The sequence below is a fragment of the Microtus oregoni genome, unplaced genomic scaffold (genome assembly GCF_018167655.1).
Source record: "Microtus oregoni isolate MIOR12 unplaced genomic scaffold, Mior012 000005F_ref0000423, whole genome shotgun sequence".
NCBI lineage: Eukaryota > Metazoa > Chordata > Mammalia > Rodentia > Cricetidae > Microtus > Microtus oregoni.
In genome coordinates, this window is record NW_024543064.1 from 32,351,423 (window position 1) to 32,374,227 (window position 22,805).

At 40.8% G+C, this 22,805-nt stretch overlaps 2 protein-coding genes across 2 annotated transcripts; both read left to right on the forward strand.

The window, feature by feature from the left end:
- Positions 1 to 5,128: 5,128 nt before the first annotated feature.
- LOC121448652 (olfactory receptor 2A12-like) lies at positions 5,129 to 6,085 on the forward strand. The gene has a single exon (XM_041652817.1). The coding sequence runs from the start codon at positions 5,144 to 5,146 to the stop codon at positions 6,083 to 6,085; it is 942 nt and encodes a 313-aa protein (XP_041508751.1). The 5' UTR covers positions 5,129 to 5,143.
- Positions 6,086 to 17,311: 11,226 nt separating this feature from the next.
- On the forward strand, positions 17,312 to 18,259 carry LOC121447831 (olfactory receptor 2A12-like). The gene has a single exon (XM_041651113.1). It carries the CDS (start codon positions 17,312 to 17,314, stop codon positions 18,257 to 18,259), a length of 948 nt encoding a protein of 315 aa, XP_041507047.1.
- Positions 18,260 to 22,805: the final 4,546 nt, after the last annotated feature.

A 22,805-nucleotide genomic window follows, 5' to 3' on the forward strand; every position in this document is an offset into this window, starting at 1 on the left:
CTGTGTAGTTATGTCGGGGCTAAGCTAGCCGGACAGCTGGGAACTGGGCAGCCTGACAAACAAGCAACCTCTCCTCCTACACATTTACATTTTTTATGCTATGATTCAACTCTAGCTCCAATCATTCTACTTACTCAGGTACTATAGTGCTGAGTTACATTCCTAGACATTCTGGCTTGTTTCTAATACAATAATGGTCATTTTATAACTAACTTTTGCTATTGACTTGTTTAAGAAGCAGCTAACATGAATTTTAACCCATTATCAATCAATCACTCTCAGTAGGAAGAGTTTATAGTCCATCCTTCTCATTTTTAATCCTTAGGAAACCAAGGCACAGACAGAAGGCAGGAATGGATATGAGAGGTCATGAAATACTGGTCAGAACTTGTAAGAAAAGACTGACATTATCACATTTTATTTCTCTAGACAGCCGAGAAAGAGGTTACTATTGTAATTCTACAGAAGAGGCGACCAAGGCAGAAGAAGATCAAGTTCAAGAGAACATGCTCCAGAGCTTGATATATTTGGATTCAAATGCTTATTTACATCCAAGAGACACAAGCTCCTCAGAGAGTTTTATCACATCACTATCATGGAGATGCCACTTCTGACTTCCATGTTACTATTTCATGGTTGACTGTTTTTGTTTATTTGCTTATGTTTCAATATTTTGCCTATATTTATGTCCATAAATATGTACACTCATATGTGTGTGTGCACAGCATGTGTATGCCTGGTCCCTGGTAGGTCAGAAGAGGGTACTAGATCCTCTAGAACTGGACATAAAGATGGTTGTGCGCTTACATGTATGCTCTAGGAAGCAAAATTAGTGTTCTGTAAGAGCAGTAAATCCTCTTTTTCTCATAAGCATCCTCCAGCTCTCATTATTCTTATATCTTCATTACCACCAGAGGTTCTGGCTAACTTGCTCAGATATTACATGGCAGAGAAGGGAGGACTATGATTTCCCCAAAGTTGTTGAGGAAGGAGGAGGAGTGTGACTCAAACATGGTCTCAATGAGTGTCAGGGTTCAGGATTTGGGCAGTGAATGAGGAGTCAGAATGAGAAATTGTGTCCTTGACCTGTGTTTCAGGTGACATGGTCAAACCTTCTCTTCTTTGAACAGCTATTATTGCCCAATTGCTCTAGAAAAGGGAACAGGTAGGTCTCCACTCCTGCTGTGGGTTGTCTCCTCCTGCTCTTCTCCCAAAGGTCTCCCTGTAGTGCTCTTGTTGACAGCTCCAGGGAGCATCACTACTGGGAACAGAAATGGCCCTTTCCCAGCTCTCCTGAGGAATCTCAGAGAAGAGGCAGGTTTATAAAATCCTCAGGATCCGGTCCCACTGGGTAGAGGAGCAGATGTCTGAGCTTGCCTTTGTTAAGTGGGATTTAATAGGTTGCTGTCTTCAGGAGCCGAGGCTGCCCTACTTGCAGAGAAAATGAAGATTCAGTTGCTCAAATATTACAGCAGCTTGGAATTTTTCTGGAGATTGAGATGCCTAGATTCCCATCTCTCTGAACTCAATTGCTTTAGGACACTGAGAAGATAAAGAAATAGTCACTTGGTAACACATTCCTTATCTTTACAAGTGGTAAGATACTGGTATTTGATTGTGCATGGGGCTAAGGCATCTTTGGTACTAGAGATGAGAAGTAGACAAGCCATCCTTATCCAGGTCCTCTGTGCATACATCTCAAACTCCCCAAACCTCCTCCCTCATTGCCTGCTCTTCTTCCCTCTTGTTTTCAACCTTGTATTTTTGCTTCCATCTATTTATTAATTTAATAAATCTTCACAGGCATTTTTTTTTTGCTTCCAATCATGTTGGCACATAAAGATATGGAGTCCTAAGTCAAACAATTCCAAGTGAAGCAGAAAAAGATATCCCTGAGAGAGCAGTTATGGCCAATGTCTTTGAAGAAGTCTTCCCAAACACAGTCACGGCTTCATACTGTTTGTTGGAGAGAAACCATAATTTTTTGCTTTATTTTGTTTATCTTGGTTAGTCCTCTGTAGCCTAGCTTGGCTTAATCTTGAGGAGGGCTCTGTCTCATTCTAAATCTCAATAAGCTCAACTTGATGGACAATGGACTTTGCCTTCTTCACCTCCCCTCCTCAGAGCCTATGAGCCAGGAGCAGAGAAGGCGACCAAGAGGCAGGCTTTGGTGTCACACCCCCTAAACTCCCTTCCCCCATTCTGAACTTGTAATCTGAAACACACTGCCTATTCCATGCCTTAGGTTTTCACACATGACCTACAAGTAAAATAGCTTCCTTCAGTAAACTGTTGTGATGTTAAATTAAAGTTAGTGAGATTTTAGCTGGAATACATTAAATTATCTAAAATAAATATTAGTTGATTTTGTTATTAGAAAGTTCAGCAAATCATGTATACAGCCTTACTCAATCAGAGATTTTTTTCCTGAGTGGTGTGGGGTTTCAGTTAACAAGAGAGAAATAAAGGGTTTGTCCAAGTGTTTGGGTGGGGTGGGGGGGGGGTCAAAATTGATATCAGGACCTCCCAGGTTCTTCAGATTGCAACCACCCAGTGAACAAGAAATGCAAGTTATATCTTACAGGAGTTAAAGTAAGTTCCTGGCCTATCTGAGTCCTGATGTGGCCACCATTTGTGCAACACTGTGGAGGGGGTGGTTCCCCTCCATGATTAAAAGCTAGGAACTTCTCAGTGTATGAGGGCGGCAGAGGCATGCAGATTAGTGGGAGGGCTTAAATGAGAATATGTGTGTATAGAGAGGCGATGGAAGAGACAGTTGTGTGCCGAGGCTAGTCTCCACGGGGCAGGGGTTTTGTAATAATCATCCAACTCAAATGACAGGTATCGGAGATCATAAGAGGCTTCCAGCAGGGGCCAGGTAGGAAGAGTGTAAAAACTTTGAAAAACTATTGCAGCAGGCACATGGTGAGCAAGCTGAGGAAGACAAACACCGGGCACGAGAAAGGGAATTGGACATAAAGTTCTGCCCCTAAACACTTATTTGTGAAACAAACCAGTTTCCTTCAATAAATGGTCAATGGGACTATAAACTATAGTCTATGACTAAATACATGCTCAGAAGTAGTTGGCAAACAAGAGACTGACTCCATGGTTTTGGTTATGATTTGGTATTATTTTTTTTAAATTTTTGTAGTTTTACTTCATTTTGTATTGAAAGACAATGTGAGAGGAAAAAGAACATGAAGTTGGGTTGAGATGGTCTTGGAGAAGTATGGGGAGGGCAAGGATATGATCAAAGTCTATTGTGTGAAAATATATTTTAAATATTAAAGAAAAGGAAAAGACTGTATTTCGGAGGAAAATGTAAAGGCAAGAGACACATGGAGATGATGATGCAGAAATGCCAGGAGAGATGATGGGCTCCTGACCTGGGGGGGAAAGGAGTGTCACGGTTATGAGCAGTAGACTGGTCAGGAGAGGGGATTGGGACAGGGAAAGAGAAGACTGAGGATGTCTAGGAGTCTCTTTCGTGTTTCTGCTCCCATCAGAGCACTTCCTGCCTTAACCATTGTCTTGCTGATTAGCATGAGTGGTGCTGAAGTTCAGTCTCTTTTGAGCAGTGTTAGGAAATTTCCTTTACATGTCTTTCCTTGAGCATGTGTTTGTAGGAACCTTTATGTTTACATATTGTTTCAGAAATATGGTTTAAATTTGTATTGCTAGACAATGCATCAACAGTGTTCAACATTAGGGAATAAGACAGGCACACAGTAAAAGAATCATTTTCATTCACACTCCCACTGGATCCAGTTACATTGTGAACACTAGATTCTGTTATTGTAGCCAGGCTGGTAGGGGTGTGGTGATGTGAGACTGAGAAAGGAGGTGGGCGTTCGTGCCGTGCTGTTCTTCTGTAGTTTCCAGATTTAATGGTGCTGAGAACCTCAACCTCCTCAGTGCTCACTGGACAGCTGCCTGTGAAATGCCCTTGAGATGTGGTTCACTGTTCTATGGGAGCCTCTGCTGTTATGTTTGCACTTTTCTAACTCTCTCTATGAGTATTTGAGTCCTCCATTTGCTTATTCTAGTTTACCATTCTTTTTCCCTCCAAGGAAAGTGGTATTTTAAAGAAATCTTGCCTTTGCTTCTCCTAAAATTATAGATAGATGATAGATTTATCAGGTTTGAACCTAAAAACTTGCTTGCCTTAAATTTACCACTTCAGGCTATATTGCACCTGGAATTGATTGTTTATGTACAGTGGAAGGTAAGTGTAAAAAAGAAAGAAATGACTTTCCTGCTCACAGATCACATGATCCATCAGTGTTCCCTGAGAAGATTACAGTGTCTCCAGTGCATTGTACGCATGAACTTCTGTCATTACTCTTAGGAACATATTGTGAGGAATGAGTCTGACTGACATTTATTCTCTTTTCTTCCTTCACTTGTTTACCCTCTTTAGCATAGGTCTTATGCCTCTCTCTCTCTCTCTCTCTCTCTCTCTCTCTCTCTCTCTCTCTCTTTCTGTGTGTGTGTGTGTCTGTGTGTCTCTCTCTGTGTGTGTGTGGTCAGAAACTGACATGGGGTTCTTTTTTAGTTGCTTACCTCATTCCTTGAGGCAGGGTCTTTCAGTTGAATGCAGTGCCCCTTGTTTCATCTTGTGTAGCTAGTCTTCTTAATCTGGGGATGCTAAAATTCTGCCTTCCAGAGATGAAATGAGAGTCTGAGGACTGCACACAACATATCAAGTGTTTTTTTGTGGTTCCAGGAGTTTTGTGAAATGCTTTAGATATTCATCATACTCCTGAGACATTCCGTTCATCAGCCTCATTTGATTGATAAAGAGACTGAGACATTGAGAGATTCTGTAGCTTTGGAAGATGCACAGAAACTGAACAGTGTGCTCAGACCCACATCCCAGTTTTTCTTTTCTTAATTAAAAAGTATTGTTTTTTATTTTATGTGTATGGTCTTTTGCCTACACACATGCCTATGTGTCTGGCTTGTAAAGATGAGAGGAGGGAGTCACATTGCCTGAAATGGAAGCACAGGAATCTGTGAGCAATCCATCCTCAACATAGCAACAAGTCATCTCACTAAACTGTTTCTCTCCTTTCTGCCTCTATAGCTGTCACGTTTTAGGTGACACATAGATAAATATGATTCTCTTACAGGCCTCACCATGTGGATAATTCCAGGGCAGAACCAAACCCGGGTTTCTGAGTTTATCCTGCTTGGCTTCTCCAGTGACCCCACAACCAAAAGCATCCTCTTCAGTGTGTTCCTTTTCATCTACCTGAGCTCAGTCATAGGCAATGGACTCATCATCATGCTGGTCTGCCTGGACAAACAACTGCACACTCCCATGTACTTCTTCCTCTGTATACTTGCCATGTTGGATATGGGTTATGTCAGCACCACTATGCCCCAGATGTTGGTGCATCTTCTTGCTCACTCTCACACCATCTCCTTTGCTGGCTGCTGGATACAGATGTATGTGTTTGGTGCCCTTGCTGCTACTGAGAGCATGTTGTTTGTTGTCATGTCTTATGACAGATATGTGGCCATTTGCTACCCACTACACTATACTGTCATCCTCAACTGGGGACTGTGCATACGGTTGGCAGCTGGTCCTTGTGTCTGTGGTTTTTTCTCTGCTTTGTTACATACTTTCTTCACCATGAGTCTGCCATATTGTGGGCCTAACATAGTTAACCACTACTTCTGTGAAGGTCCTTCAGTTCTTAGCCTGGCTTGCATAGATACCCACATCATTGACATAGTAGACCAGACCTTGATTGTTCTTATGTGTCTTATTCCAATTTCCCTCATTGTGGCCTCCTATGTTCATATTGCCAAGGCTATTCTCAAGATCAAATCCACCCAAGCCCGTTTCAAGGCTTTCTCTACCTGTGCCTCCCATCTGACTGTGGTCACATTCTTCTATGGTCCATCCTCTTACATCTACATGAGACCCAACTCTAGCTACTCTCCTGAGCGAGACAAGCAGATCTCACTCTTTTACAATTCCTTCACAGCCTTGCTCAATCCCTTGGTCTACAGTCTGAGGAACAAAGACATCAAGAGGGCTTTTCTCAAGGTGATGAAGCATGGTAGGATGTAATAGTAAACCAGGATCCAGAAGATGTTGGAGTATATTATCACTTTTTGATAAAGGTTATTTTTTTGTATTTTATTTTGGTAATTTGATATTTTATTTAGCTATTCTGTGCATTTGACCAACATAGTACTTGGTAACTGAGATAAACCATTGTGAAATCAATGTGACTATCTTGATTGACAGCTACTACCAAAACTCCAGTAGCACCTGGGCTTTCTCCACTGTGGGTTGCAGACTCTCCCTGAACCCCCTTCTCAGGCTGTTGTCAAACTAGGTAGCTGCCTTGAAATCCAGTCAGACATTTATTGTTCTATGCTGTGTCAATAAGCCTCACATATTGATCAAGATCATTGCTAGATTTGGTAAGAGAGTTGTCAATTCTTAAAGGGAAGAATTAATTAAAAAAGAAGGTTTTTTTCCCACATTAAAAAGTGGGAAAAACATTACAATGGAGAGATTTTGGTATCTGTATGATAACATGCTTAGACAATTTGAAAATGGAATGATTAAATAATTGGATATCTAATTTAGAAGGGATTTATGTAATGTCAATTGTAAACATTATCAGCTTTGCCATTGTTGTCTTATCACTAAAACTTTGATTACTCTGAGTGCTAGGAAACAGGCCTTAGAATAACCTAATAAAAGATCACAGAGTTTTCATATCTAAACAGAGGAATTTAATGGAGAGTCAATTTCCATGTTGCATTGTAAGAGTAGAGAGGAACAGTATAAGGTTTTCAGACAACCAAACTTAATATGTCCAGTAACCTTACAGGAATTGTCAAACTTGTTTACACCTAACTGGACTCCTGTGCCAATGTTAGATTTAAAGAGATTCAAGAAAGCAATAGTCTCATATGGCATGCATTCACCTTTTGTGAAGCAAATGCTAAACTTGTGTCCAGTTTGTAATAGAATTAAACCTGATGACTGGATAGAATTGGTTAAAGGTGGTTTAGACCTGGTTCACAATTACAATGGAATACCTCAGTCAGAAAAGAGATTAAGATTATTGAACAACAGAGTAAAGGTAGAGGTAGGGAAATCTCCCAAGAGCAAACTCTTTGAGAAAGAAATTATGCCACAATAGAAAGGCAAACTGTATATGATGACCTCACTCTAAATTTATGCCAAGCAGCAGCCTTGACTGCTTGGGACAAAATTCGAGAAATAGGGAAAAAAATGAGTCATTTACTAAAGCTATATGGGGCCAAAAGGAAGTCTTTACAGATTTCTTACAAATATTGTCTTCAGCGGTAAGTAGAATTGTTGTAGGAGGTCACTTGTTTGTTCCCGGCTGCTTGGCCCTGAAATAACCACACAAGAAGTGTATTAATTAAATCCCTGTTTGGCCTATTAGCTCTAGCTTCTTATTGTCTAGCTCTTACATCTTAATTTAACCCATGTCTATTAATCTGTGTATCACCACATGGTTGTGGCTTACTGGCGAGGTTCCAACTGGCAGCTCATGTCTTTCCCCTCTGGTGGCTACATGGCATCTCTCTGGCTCTGTCTTCTTTCTCCAAGCATTCAGTTTCATTTCCCCCACCTAGCTCTATTCTATCCTATCACAGGCCAGGCAGGTTCTTTATTAATTAACCACTAAAAGGAACACAAACACATAAGGACCTCCCACACCATTTCCCCTTTTCTGTTTAAATAAGAAGGGTTTTAACTTTAATATAGTAAAATTACATATAACAAAACAGATATAAAATAAGAAGTAAGGTTACAACATTTATATCTACTTTATCTTTTATTATAACTAAGGAAAACTATAATGATAACTATATATTCTTCAACTCCATCAAAGACTCTGAAAGAATGTAATATTACCTAAGCTAACAGCTAGTGCACTATAAACAACTTCTAAAACTCTAGAATTGATAAAGACATCTTGCTGCCTAGACAATCACCCAAAGTTCTTCTGCATCATTGTGGGCACCCATATTTAGCCTACTAGCCCATAGTATCTGTCAGACTTTTCCATCAAGCAGGAAATTTCAAAGACAGTTCTGCCTATATTGGTAGTTTGTCAGTCACCTTCTTCTGTATCCTGCTGAATGTCTGGCAGTCTCTTTCATGAAGCAGGAACACAGAAGGATCATTTCCACTTTTGGCAAATTGAGCAATCATCTCTCCGTGGGTCCCACATGTCTAGCTCACACAGTGTAACATCAACCAATAAAAGCGATACATATACAGAAGGACTTTTCATGCCATGGAATGATACCAAATTCAGAAGTCAGGCAAGAGCAGTTTCTTGCCCAAATGGCTAACAAACTCCACAAGGAGCCTCTTTGATGTCCATCATTCTCTTGAAGTAGATTGGTGCTGCCAGGAGCATGTGTATCTCATGTCATGGAAAGTACTAAGTTCTTAAAACATTTTAAATGCCATATTATGAAGGTTTCTGAAAGATTTGAAGAATACCTATTTAACTGAAATATGTCTCTATACATCTAGAAAACCTAACTAACATGACTAAAAGCGGAATACCTATTTAACTGAAATATGTCTCTATACATCTAGAAAACCTAACTAACATGACTAAAAGCCTGACTATTATAGATGATCATATATTACCCTGTATTTGTTAAATATATATTACAAATGTGCTACACAAACAATACCTTAATCAAGAGCAGATATATAACAGAATTGACCTAAAATTTGTATCAATAAACTAAGATTCATACCAAGGAAAATTTTTCATCTTTATAGAATATCCCCCTTTAATTTTCAATAAACCAAGACTCATACCCAAAATGACTGCACCAAAACTATATTAATTAAATCACTGCTTGGCCTATTAGCTCTAGCTTCTCATTGGCTAGCTCCTACATCTTAATTTAACCCATTTCTATTAATCTGTGTATTGCCACAAGGCTGTGGCTTACTGGCAAGGTTCCAGCTGGCAGCTTGCATCTTTCCCCTCTGGCAACAACATGGTGTCTCTCCAATTCTACCTTTTTTTCTCTAAAAATTCAGTTTAGTTTTTCCTGCCTAGCTCTATTCTACCCTATCACAGGCCAAGGCAGATTCTTTATTCATTAACCAATAAAAGCAACACATATACAGAAGGACTTTTCATGCCATGGAATGATACCAAATTCAGAAGTCAGGCAAATAATAATTGAATCTCTGGCCAATGTAAAGGAAAAAAAGAGGGATGTAGATATGATAGAATAAACGGGTAGACTATTGAATCTGCTCTGAGAAGAAGGAGGATATAGATATGATAAGATAAAAAGGTAGATTATTGAATCTACTTTTAAAAAGCAGTTACTAGTTTTAAATGTTTTACATTGGATTAGACTTTTGTATATTGTATACAGATTTTGTATATTGATACAAATTTGAGATTAATTTTGTTAAAACATACTGTACATATGTTTCTAATCTTGTCTAATAGGAAGAGCAGGACACAAAAGAAAGTGACTGCTAAACATTGTCAGGACAAGGAAGGCCAGCTCCTCAGAATATCCCGCTTCACAGAAAAGTCTGTTGGATATTTTGAAGATGGATGCCTCAATGTTGCAGAGGAACTTTGAGTGACAGTCCAGTAAGCCAGTTGTTTTTGTCATTTCTTACATTTTTTGGAAGTTACTTGCATTTACTTTCTACTTACCTAATTAATATTATTTCCTTCTTGGTTCTCTGAGGGTGATGAAGACTAGATAGTTATAGTTTTCCTTGTTTATCTGACACAGAAAGCAAGTTATGATAGAAAGTACATTAGATACAAAACTTTGGACTCACTAAGATAGAATAAATACTGAGTATTTTCTCTGAATTTGTCAAATGCAAATGGGCAAGACATTGTTGATATATTTATTGCCTGTATATATTATATATACTCATTGTACTTATTGTATATAACTTTTCTTATATTAATTATAGCCTTCTTTTTTATTTTAGTCAAAAAGTGGAAATGTAATGAAATTTAATTTCTACTTTAATAAATGAAGCTTGCCTGAAGATTAGAGAGTAAAACTGCTGTACTGGTCAGCCTTACAGACCAGACAAAGGTGACATACACATCCCAGTAACCACATTAGTCATAGAAATCAGGTGGTAGTGGTGCACGTCTTTAATCCTAGTACTAGAGAGGCATGTAAGACAGGAGGAGACAGCTCTCAGGCAGTCTTATTCTGAGGATTCCTGGAAGCGAGATCACCATTTCATACTGAGGTAGAGGTAAGAGCCAATGGCTGGTTGTTCTGCTTTTCTGACCTTCAGGATAAACCCCAATATCTGTCTCTGGGTTTTTATTACTTATTCTTACAGCACTGTGTCATATTTCTGGAAACCCCTAAAGACAGAGGTTTGAAGAAACCCTTCCAGGGAATACAACATTGCCCATGACATTTGGTTTGGAAGGAGAAATGTCTTTCAGATAAATGTCTATAATCATGAGTGCATTGTGGCCCATGGGTTGGTTACATGGTCATGAATCAATGGGATATAAAAATAAAATTGTATGGACTCAATGTGGAGAGATCTGTGGGTAGCTTTCTTAGAAATGGAATGCTAAGATGTTTCTGTTTTGTGTGAATTCCCATCAAAGGTTTTCTCTACAGAACAGGATGGAAGAATTAAGTGGATGGGATGGCATTCTCTGCAGACACCTTTCTGCCCCTTTCCCAGGCCATCCTTCCACTGCTTGTCATGGTCATCATCACTTCTGTCTCCAGATATAAAACCAGAAAACTTTTTGACATATTTATCTTACCAAATGAGCCAAATCTCACATGGTACTTTAATGAGGTGCTGGAGAGATGGCATTGTGGTTAAGAGAACTGCCTGTACCATTGTGGGCACCCATCTTTAGCCTACTGGCCCATAGTATCTGGCAGACTTTTCCATCAAGCAGGAAATTTTAAAGGCTTCAGTTCAATTCCCAGCAAACAGATGGTGGTTCACAACCATCTGTAATGAGATCTGGTGCCTTCTTGAGAAAAAGACCTGGTCAGTCATTCTCATCAACTTAGGTTCTAAAACCCAATATGGACAAGTTCAACAGAACCACCAAATATGGGCTGCCCATGCATGCTTCAGCATTGCCAGGGCATAAATTTCAATTTCTTTCTTTCAATCCATTAATGAGTTATAGTAGGAGGCTGCTTGTTTTTTCCCAGCTTTTCAGATGCAAAATAATCAGTCAGACATCATATTATTTTGATACTGTTTGGCCAGTAGCTTAAGCTTATTGCTAGCTAGCTCTTACATCTAGAATTAACCCATTTCCATTATTTTGTATTCTATCATGAGGCTCATGGCCTACCAGCAAGGTTCCAGATGGCAGCTCATGTCTTTCCCCTCTGGGGGCTACATGGCATCTCTCAACTCTGCATTCGTTCTTCCAGCATTCAGTTTATCCCACCCTTCACCCACGTGGCTCTACTCTGCCCTATCATAAGCTAAGCCAGTTTTTTTATTCATTAACCAATAAAAGCAATACATATACAGAAAGACTTCCCACACCAATGAGGCATTGTCAGCTGGGAGCCAATTAAGGAGTCCCTGTTTGTGAGAGCTGTGGATCTGCTGCCTTCTTTCTCAAAGCTTACCATCTTCTTCTTTAGGCCTATGCGTCTTTCTGGTGTTGAAAGAAATCTCCAGACCTTGACTTTTACTTCATGCTGTCCTCTGGGGTAGTCCCATGACAATTATGGAGTAGGCTCAGGTCTAAGCAGAAGGAGCATTTTTGGTTAAGAGAGAGGTACAGCCATTACCTTGAACTCACACATTAAGCATGTGATAGAGCGTCACCCAAGAGGCAAGTGGCCAGGCCATGGGGTTGGTTCTACCAATCACTAGCTTGGTAACCTTTGCCAAAAGTTAATGTCTTCTGTGTCATTGTTCATTTTCCTGTGCAGTCATCAGGTAGGGCCATGTTTGACAACCTTCTGGGGCTACATTCACTTAAAAAAAAACCAAGATGTACAGTCATACATTGGATATTTCTGTCTATATTTTGTGTCCACACTCAAAAAAGTATAATGTTCTCCTCCTCATCCTATATATTTTTTAATCTCCTCTGTGTTTTTTTTCTTTTGACAGATCCCAAATATGTCTTCTGTGGAACTTCGGGTTTGGGCTTTTTTACTTTCCCTAAGATCTGTCCCAATCATGTGAATGCTTTTCTGCCAAGATATCCATATTCAACTCAAATAGTGTGTGTGTGTGCGTCTTGAGTTTCAATCAATAAATCTGTAATAAAATATCCAAGGCTAAACGCAAAAGAGCCACTGTGTCATTATACATATTATACATGTGACACTCAATGGGTTCTGTGTGCTTCTCTCTGAACCCCTTTCCTAACCAATCCTGGTGGAGAAGAATCTCTGCCCGGACTCAACTGCCTTTCAGACCTGATGAGGATCAACAACAGGAGTCAGAATAGATGGAGTCAGAGCTGTGGAACAAGGCTTAGCAACAGTGCTGCAGTAGCCAAGGTGCTTCTGATTAGTGCTGACTGCCAATTACTAAGATGCAAATGCACCCAAGATGGCCAGAGTCACGGTTGCAGCACATGCCACTGAACATCAATTGAGATTATATGTCACCATATAGTTTTCAGTCAGCAAATGCACCACATTAAACACTGCTAGAGCACAGAACACAGGAAAATAGGGTTGCTCATCAGGATGTGAAGAATTCAGAGATTTTGTTGCCTTTAATTTTTTTAATGCTATGATTCAACTTTAGCCTCAAGCATTCTATTTACTCAGGTGCTATACAGCTGAACCACATTCCTGGGTATTCTGTCTTTGTTTCCAGTACAATTTATTTAATAGTCATTTTATAATTAACCTTTATTATTGGCTGTATTTATGGGGCAGCTCACAGGAATTCTAATCCTTTATCAATCAATCACTCTCAGCAGGAAGACTTTACTGTCCAGTCTTCTCCTTCTGAATCCTTAGAAAATCAAGACAGAGGCAGAGGCAGGGATGGCTATACAAGGCCAGGGAACATTGGCGAGGACTTATTGTAGGGGCTGATATCATCACATTTATTTTCTGGTCATCCAAGAAGGGAAGAGGGAACTGATTATTGGAATTCAACAGAAAATGTAACTGAAGCACAATGACAAGTTCAAGAGAACATGCACAGAGATTGATATATTTGGACCCAAATTCTTGGTTGCATCTAAAAGGCAGGAGCCCCATAGAGAGTTTTCTCACTGCACTCTCATGGAGATGTCACTGCTGATTTCCATGTTACTATGTCATTTTTGTCATATTTGTCTCTGTGTATCATCAGAAGGAGCCACAAGAGCCTTTAAAACTGGAGATATAGATTGTTATGAGCTGCCATGTTGTGCAATGGAAACCAAGCTGGGTGTTCTGGAAGAGCAACAAATCCAATTTTGCTCATAACCACCCTCCAGTACACATTGTTGTTGACTCTTCATTACCACCAGAGTGTAACTTGGTAACTTTGGAAGTAATTCTGTGTTCCACCAGACAACATCCAAATCATGACATGAAGATAAATTATTAGTTACGAAAGCTTGACCTATAGCTCAGGCTTGCTTCTAACTAGCTCTTAACCCATATCTTTCCATGTGCTGCCACATGGCTCATTGCTGCCACCTTTCCTCTTACGCATCTGGCTTGTTCTTCATCACTCAGCATCTCTGCCTTTCTTTATCCCAGCGTCCTCTCTGCCCTAAAACCCCTTCCTAGATATTGACTGGTAAAGATTTTATTAAATCAATCCAAGTGATACATCTTCACTGTGTAAATTTGGTTGTTCCACAACAGACAACTTGCTCAGGTATTACACAGGAGATTAGGGAGGACTTTGATTTACCCTGAGGTAGTTAAAGAAGGAAGAGGACTGTGACTCAAATATGGTTTCATGAGTGTCAGGGGCTCAGGGTTTGGGGAGTAAAAGAAGTATTAGAAAGATAACTTAAGTCCTTGACCTGTGTATCAGGTGAGCATGTCCCACCTCCTCTTCCCTGAGCTGCTCTTATTCCCCAATTAGTCTAGAAAAGAGAACAGGTCACCACTACTCCACCTGTAGGCTGTTTTCTCTTACTTTGTCCCAGGGGTCTCCCTGTAGTGCTCTTGTTGACAGCATCCTGGGATCATCTTTGTAGCCCTACTGAGAACAGAAATGGCCCTTTCCCAGCACTCCTGGGGAGGTTCAGAGAGGAGGCAGGGTCATAAAACCTCAGCTTCTGGTCCCACTGGGAAGAGGTAAAGATGTCTAAACTTGCCTTTGTTAAGCAGGATTTTATGGGTAAAATCTTCAGGAGCTGGGGCTGGCCTACTTTCAGAGGAAGTAAGAGATTCAGTCCTTCAAACCCTACAGCACCTTGGAATTTTTCTGGAGATTGAACTGCCTGGAATCCCAACTCTCTGAATTCAGTTGCTTTACGGGGCTTCCTCAAAAGAGCCACTCAGTGGATTTACAAGTGGTAAGGTGGTCACTGGTATTTGGCCTGTGGGTGTGGTTCAGGCATCTGTGGATCTAGAGATAATCATTAGTCAAGCAATGTATCTACAAGTCCTCTGTCCATATATCTCAAACTCCCCAGATCTCTCCCATTGTTGCCTACTCTTCTTTCTTCTTTTTCTCAGTATTATGTCATTACTTTCCTTTCTTTGTTTATTAATTTAATCAAAGAGTTAGTCTGTTTCAAATTGTGTTTAGAAATAAAAATCTAGGGAGTCCTGAGCTCAAAAAGTGCCAAGTGAAGCAGAAAGCCATATCCTCGAGAGAGCGGTAATGGTGTCTTTGAAGGAGCCTTCCTACACACAGAGTCACAGCTTGATATACTTTGTGGGCAGAGAAATCATGATTTTGCTTTGGTGTTTCCTTTTGGAAAGGGTGTAACACTGCTGTAGGATAGCTTGGCCTCAAACTCACTATAAAGTTGAATATCAAACTCACTATAAAGTTGAATATTTCCTTGGACTCCTCATCCTCAACCTTCCAGATGCTGACTTCCTATGTTGGGGGTACACTGTGTAGGTTTTTCTGGCTTGGAACTCAATCTTGATGTTGTTTGTGGTGTTGGGCTCACAGCCTTCGGCCAGCAGGCCTTGTGGAACACTGTAAACAAAGCCAGAGGCCACTGTGCTGGGAAAGCATAACAGGCTGTCGTTCACAGTTTCCCTGTGCCATAGCTCACATCCTCTTTTTTTGGATTCTTCTAATTTCAGTACAGCCCAGGGCCTCCCACTTTCAGCCAGGAAAGGAAATTTTCTCAGCAGAGCTAGTCTTGGGTTAGTCTTCAGGCTCTTTTCTAGGAGGACTCTGGCCTTTGCTGAATCTCAGCAAGTTCAAACTGAGGGCCAATGAGAAGACTTTGCCTTCCTCACCTCCCCACTTCAGAGTCTGTGTGCCAGAGGCAGAGAAGGTGACTAAGAGACAGGCTCTGGTGTCACACCACCTAAACACACATATCCTCTATGCCTTGTAATCTGGAACAAGTGCCTTATCCAGGCGTTAGGTGCTCACTTATAACACACAGGTAAGAACACTTCCTTCAGTGAATTGTGATGTTGGGTGAAAGTTAGGGGAACTATGACAGGAACATACAAACTACTCAATAAATGTTAGTTGATTTTGTTATTACAAAGGTTAGGAGATCACCTATATAGCTATGCTCTGTCAGAGATAATTCTTTTTTAGATGTGTGCAGACTCAGTGATCAGGAGAACAAAGTTTTACCACGTTGTTTGCTCTCCAAATTGATATCAAACCCCCTCTGGGATTCTGCAAAACTACACAAGTACCGTTCTGCAGTCTTCACACTACACGCTATGGGAATTGGCTTAAGATTTAAAAACACACAAAGACAGACAGAGACAGACAGACAGACAGAGAGACAGACAGACAGACAGACAGACAGACAGACAGACAGGGATATCCTTGCAACAAGAGTGCCAAGAATGCTAACTTTATTGTGCTCAGGGGCAGCTTTATAGGGCTCTGGCCACACCCCAGCTCTCGAATCGTTCAGTTGCAGGCTCACCAGAACCCACTCCCCTGCCATCAGGGTCTCGTGTTCAGAGCAGTTGCAGGCTGCTCAGAGAGGGGAAAACAAGCTGTGTACAAGAAATTCAGGGTCTGGGGTCCACAGTCCCCAAGAGGATTCTTCATATTATATTCAACTTGGGTTAGGGCAGGTGGTAGTGGCATAACAGGGAAAGGCTGGGGCTGAGCTGAGTCATGCTGTGGCCTCAGTGTGGGCAACACAGTGTAGGTGGTGGTTCCCCTTTACGATGATGCTAAGAAACAAGACAATTTCTTAACATAGGAGAGAGGCAGAGGCATACAGGACACCAGGAGTACTTTCATGGAGATTTGTGAATGAGAGAGAGGACATGGAGGAGACAGTTGTGTACAGAGGCTTAGTGTCCACAGAGCAAGCAGGTTAGGAATGATCTCTGCACCCTCCTAAAGGACAGGGCACAGGAGCTCTTAATTGGTCCAGATAGGACAAATGTGAAATTTTTGAAAAATTGCAGCAACAGTCCCAAAGAGAATGTGTAGATGCAGACAAAGGGCCAGCACTCTCTTTATTGCATATCTGAGGTGTGTGTGTGTGTGTGTGTGTGTGTGTTTTAGAAACTGGTGGAATCTTTCCTCAATTGCTCACTGAGGCAGGGTCTCACAGCTGACCAGGTGCCCATTATTTCATCTAGTATTTCTAGCCTTATTCCGGAGAACTCCTGTCTGTGATTTCCCAGACCTGAAATGAGAGTGTGAGACTGCATATGACATATCATGTGTTACATGTTGTTTCCAGGAGTTCTGTGAGATTCTTTAGATATTTATCATAATCCTGAGGCAGGAGTGTCATCAGCCTCATTTGATAGATGAAGAGACTGAGGCATTGGGAGGTTCAGTAACTTGAGAAGAGTGCACAGAAGCCGAGAGTGTGCTCAGAACCCACACCCCAGTCTTTCTTTCCTTAATTAAAAAGTATTTTTATTTAATGTATATAGGGTTGTGCCTACATACACATTTTTGTACCATGTGTGTGCCTTGCCTGTGTGTAAGAGAGGATAGAATCAGATCCCCTGGAACTGGAGTCACACAGCTCTGAGGGATCTGGTCCCCTTCAAAAGGACCAACAGCAGTCAGTGCTCTTAACCTTTGAGCCATCTCACCAGCATTTATCTCCCCTTGCTGCCTCTACAGCTGGCCTGTGTCAGGTGACACAGAGATGAATGTGATTCTCTTACAGGCTTCACCATGTTGATGATTCCAGAGCAGAACCAAACTTGGGTTTCTGAGTTTATCCTGCTTGGCTTCTCCAGTGACCCCACGACCAACAGCATCCTCTTCACTGTGTTCCTTCTCATCTACCTGAGCTCAGTCGTGGGCAATGGGCTCATCATCCTGCTGATCTGCCTGGACACACATCTGCACACTCCCATGTACTTCTTCCTCTGTATACTCGCCATGTTGGATATGGGCTATGTCACCACCACCATGCCCCAGTTTTTGGTGCACCTTCTTGCTCACTCTCAGACCATTTCCTTTGCTTTCTGTTGGCTGCAGATGTATGTGTTTAGTGCTCTGGGTATAACAGAGGGAACCTTTTTTGTTGTCATGGCTTATGACAGATATGTGGCCATTTGCCACCCACTTCGTTATACTGTCATCCTCAACTGGGGACTGTGTATATGGCTGGCAGCTGGGTCTTGTGTCTGTGGCTTCCTCTCTGCTTTCTTACATACCTTGTTTATTATGAATCTGCCATATTGTGGGCCCAACAAGGTCAACCACTATTTCTGTGAAGGTCCTTCAGTGCGTAGCCTGGCTTGCATAGATACTCACAACATTGAGATGGTGAGTCAGATCTTGAATGTTCTTATGGGTCTTATTCCAATTTCCCTCATTGTGGCCTCATACATTCATATTGCCAAGGCAATTCTCAAGATCAAGTCCACCAAGGCACGTTGCAAGACTTTTTCTACCTGTGCCTCCCATCTGACTGTGGTCTCTTTCTTCTATGGTCCATCCTCTTATATCTACATGAGGCCCAATTCCAGCTACTCCCCTGAGCTAGACAAGCAGATCTCACTATTTTACAATGCCTTCACAGCCTTACTCAACCCTGTGGTCTATAGTCTGAGGAACAAAGACATCAAGAGTGCATTTCTGAAAGTGATTGGGCAAAGTAAGGTGGACTGCTGAACCAGGATCTTGGAGAACCTGGAGTGGATCATTCACTATTTAAGAACAGGACAGTTTCTTTATTGTATGTAGCTGACCAGTGCATTTGAACCAACATTGTATTTGGTAATTGGAATAAACCACTTTGAAACCAAGGTGGCTGTCCTGATTGACAGATTACTCTAAGGTAAAATACAAAACATATCAGAAATCTTACTGGGTCATAGCTCTGAAAATTCATCTCTGGTTCATCTTTGTAGGTGTAGGTCAGAAATAACCTTATCTCATCTCACATCCATTCTGAAGGAGAAACCTTATATCCAACACGTAGTCCTAGAACAGAGGAAAAGGAACAGTGAACAGTTTCAAAATGACTCAACTTCTCAAAAGTGACTTGCCTCTCTGTACACACATTTCTTGGTCAAAGCCATTATCACGGTATTATGGAATATTATTTTAATTTGGTAAAAATGTGTTACATTTGTTTATGCTACATTTGTTTAAGATGTAAGGATTTGTGCTTATTTGTGTTGCATTTATTTAATTATGTACAGATGTATTGCATTTGTTTCCTCTTGCCTGCCTAAGGTTCCTGATTGAGCTAATAAAAAGCTGAATGGCCAAAAGTTCAGTAGGAGAGGGATAGGGAAGACTGGCAGGCAAGAGGATTAGTGAGAGGAGAAATCTAAGAATGAGAGAAGAGAACAAAGAGAAAGAGAGGGACATACCAGGGGCCAGAAGACAGGCATCTGACGGACGAGAGAGGCAGTGAAACTAAGACATGGAAAAGAAAAGAAAAGTAAAAATCATCAAGGCAAAGGTTAGATATGAGAAAACAGGTTAATTTAAGTTGAAAGAGCTAGCCCGAGATGAGCCTAAGCTAGGCTGAGCATTCAAAACTAATAAAAGTCTCCATGTCATAACTCAGGAGCTAGTTGGTGACTCAAAAGAAAAAGCGTAGTAAATCTACAATTTCAATGTGAGGCCTGAATTTCTACATAGGGCCTCAGATAGCTGAAAAAGAGAAAACAAAAGGTCAGATGTTAAGTACAAAATGCAAGCTAAGTAAAATAAATGAATAAACAAAAAAACCAAATAAATAAAAAGAAAGCCTCCCTCAGGGCATTCCATAGCTGGGTTAGTTGAAAGCTGTTCTAGTCAAACACACCTCCAATCTGGACCAGATAAACTCTCACAGATCAGAGGAGGGTATAGAGCCAGCCACAAAAGCCCCAGGAGATGACCCAGAGGTAGCTTAGCTGTTTGGTTTTGCTCATGCAGACAAGAAAAGGATAGAGATACAACATAAAGCAGGTTTAGATGATTAAAAACCAAAAACAAAAAAACCCTCTAAAAATGTTATGGTGTATTTAAAAATGTGTGTAGGCTTAAGAAAGGAAAGAAAAAGATATAGATAGTTACTTAAAATTCCTGTCGAATAGGTCTTTCACTTCTTTGGTTAGTGTTACCCCAAGATATTTTATGTTATTAGTGGTCATTATGAAATGTCATGTTTCTCTTTATCATTTGTATATAGGAGGGCTACTGATTTTTTTTTTGAGTTGATCTTATATCCTGCCACATCAATGAAGGTATTTATCAACTGTACAAGTTTCCTAGTAGAGTTTTGGGGGTCATTTATATATATATATATAATTATATCATCTGCAAATGACAAAAGTTTGACTTCTTCCTTTCCAATTTAAATCCCCTTGATCTTCTTTTGTTGTCTTATTGCTCTAATCAGAACTTCAAAAACTTTGTTGAAGAGATATGGAGATGAAGTTGACTTGATCATGGGGGATGATTTTTTTTTTTTGATGTATTTTTGGATTCGGTTTGCCAGTATTTTATTGAGTATTTTTGCCTCCATGTTTATGAGTGACATTGGTCTTTAATTCTCCTTCTTGGTTGAGTCTTTCTATAGTTTTGGTATCAGGGTAACTGTAACCTAAACTACACTAACTGCACTAAAACCATCTGGTCATCGGCTTTTTTGGTCCAGAGGTTTTGATGACAGCTTCTCTTTCCTTGTAGTTTATAGGTCTATTTAAATTGTTCACCTGGCCTTGATTTAATTTTGGAATATGGTAATTATTTAGAAAATTGTAACTGAGGCATAATGACAACAAGTTCAAGAGAATATGCATAGAGCTTGATATCTTTGGACCGAAACTTTTCTTACTTGCATCTAAAAGGCAGGAGCTCCATGGAGAGTTTTCTCACTAACCTCTCATGGAGATGTCACTGCTGATTTCCATGTTACTATGTCATGGTTGATTCTGTTTGTCTCTGTGTATCAGCATTTTGCACATGCATTGCCATGCTATGTGTTGGAAACCAAGCTGGGTGTTCTGAAAGAGCAACAAATTCAAGTTTGCTCATAACCACCCTCCAGCACACATTGTTGTTGACTCTTCATTACCACCAGAATGTAATTTGGTAACTTTTGAAATCATTTTGTATTTCACCAGACAATATGCAAATCATGACATGAAGATGAATTATTAGTTATGAGAGCTTGACCTATAGCTCAGGCTTGCTTCTAACTAGCTCTTAACCCGTATCTTTCTATGTGCTGCCACATGGCTCATACCTGCCACCTCTCCTCTTGCATATCTTGCTTGTTCTCCATTTCTCAACATCACTGCCCTTCTTTATTCCAGTGTCCTAAAAATCCTTCCTAGATACCGGTTGGACAGCTTTTTATTAAATGAATCCAAGCGACACATCTTCACAGTGTAAATATGGTTGTTCCACAACAGATAACATGAACAGGTATTACACAGCCAATTAGGGAGGACTTTGATTTACCCCAAGATAGTTGAAGAAGGAAGAGGATTGTGACTCAAACATGGTCTCATGGAGTGACAGGGCTCAGGGTTCCAGTAGTGAAAGAGGAATCAGAATGAGAACTTAAGTCCTTGACCTATGTATCAGGTGACCAGGTTTTTACTCTTCTTCTCTAAGCTGCTTATTCCCCAGTTAGTATAGAAAAGGAAACAGGTCAGCATTCCTCCACCTGTGGGCTGTTTCCTCTTACTTTGCTCCCAGGGGTCTCCCTGTAGTGCTCTTGTTAACAGCATCCTGGGATCATCTTTGTAGCCCTACTGAGAACAGAAATGGCCCTTTCCCAGCTCTCCTGGGGAGGTTCAGAGAGGAGGCAGGGTCATAAAACCTCAGCTTCTGGTCCCACTGGGAAGAGGTGAAGATGTCTGAGCTTGCCTTTGTTAAGCAGGATTTTATGGGTAAAGTCTTCAGGAGCTGGAGCTGGCCTGCTTTCAGAGGAAGTGAGAGATTCAGTCCTTCAAACCCTACAGCACCTTGGAATTTTTCTGGAGATTGAGCTGCCTGGAACCCCAACTCCCTGAATTCAGTTGCTTTATGAAGCTTCTTCATAAGAGCCACTTACTGACACATTCCCTGAATTTACAAGTGGTAAGGTGGTCCCTGATGTTAGGCCAGTGGTTGTGGTTCAGGCATCTGTGGATCTAGAGGTAATCATTAGTCAAGCAATCCTTCTACAGATCCTCTGTCCATATATCTCAAACTCCCCAGATCGCTCCCATCATTGCCTATTCTTCTTTATTCTTTTTCATGATAATATGTTTTACTTCCCCTTTTTCCTTTCTCTGTTTATTAATTTAACAAATATTTGCAGAGAATTTGTCCATTTGAAATTGTATTTAAAGACAAAAGCTATGGAGTTCTGAGCTCAAAAGTCTCAAGTGAAGCAGAAAGCCATATCCCTGAGAAAGCAATAATCGTTAATGTCTTTGAAGGAGCCTTCCTACACAAAGAGTCACAGCTTGATGTACTTTGTAGGCAGAGAAATCATGACTGTGTTTTGGTGTTTCTTTATGAAGGTGGTGTAAGTCTACTGTAGTATAGCTTGGCCTCAAACTCCCTATGTAGTTGAGTATTTCCTTAGACTCCTCATTCCCAATCTTCCAGATGCTGAGTTCCTAGGTTGGGGGACATTGTGTAGCATTTTCGACTTGCAACTCAATCATGATGTGTTAGTTTGTGGTGTTGGGCTTACAGACTTGGGCCAGCAGGCCTGGTGGGACACCGTAAACAAAGTCAGAGACCACTGTGCTGGGAAGCCATAACAGGCTGTGGATGACTAAATGGTGTTCAATGCCATAAAAATCACACCTCAAACCCCCTTTCCCTGGATCCTGCTACAGTCAGTATAGCCCAGGGCCTCTCATATTTAGATCATATTTAGATGATCAAAGTATATTGCACAAAAACAGTTATTTAAATTAAGATAAGTAAGACTGTATGGAGGGGAAAGATTCAGAGGCATAGGGGCATGGAGACATTGATGCAGAAATGTTGAGAGAGATGATGGGTTCCTGATCTGGGTGGAAAGGAAGGACAGCTGTGAGGGTTATGAGCAGTAGACTGGTCAGGAGAGGGGATGGGGACAGGGAAAGAGAAGACTGAGGATGTCTAGGAGTCTCTTTTATGTTTCTACTCCCATCAGAGCAATTCCTGCCTTAACCATTGCCTTGCTCATTAGTATGAGTGCTGACCTAGATCAGAATATTTTGAGCAGTGT

What these genes read in the sequence shown, in the direction of transcription:
- LOC121448652 (XM_041652817.1), top strand. Translation starts at nt 5,144, where the DNA reads ATGTGGATAATTCCAGGGCAGAACCAAACCCGGGTTTCTGAGTTTATC.
- LOC121447831 (XM_041651113.1), top strand. Translation starts at nt 17,312, where the DNA reads ATGTTGATGATTCCAGAGCAGAACCAAACTTGGGTTTCTGAGTTTATC.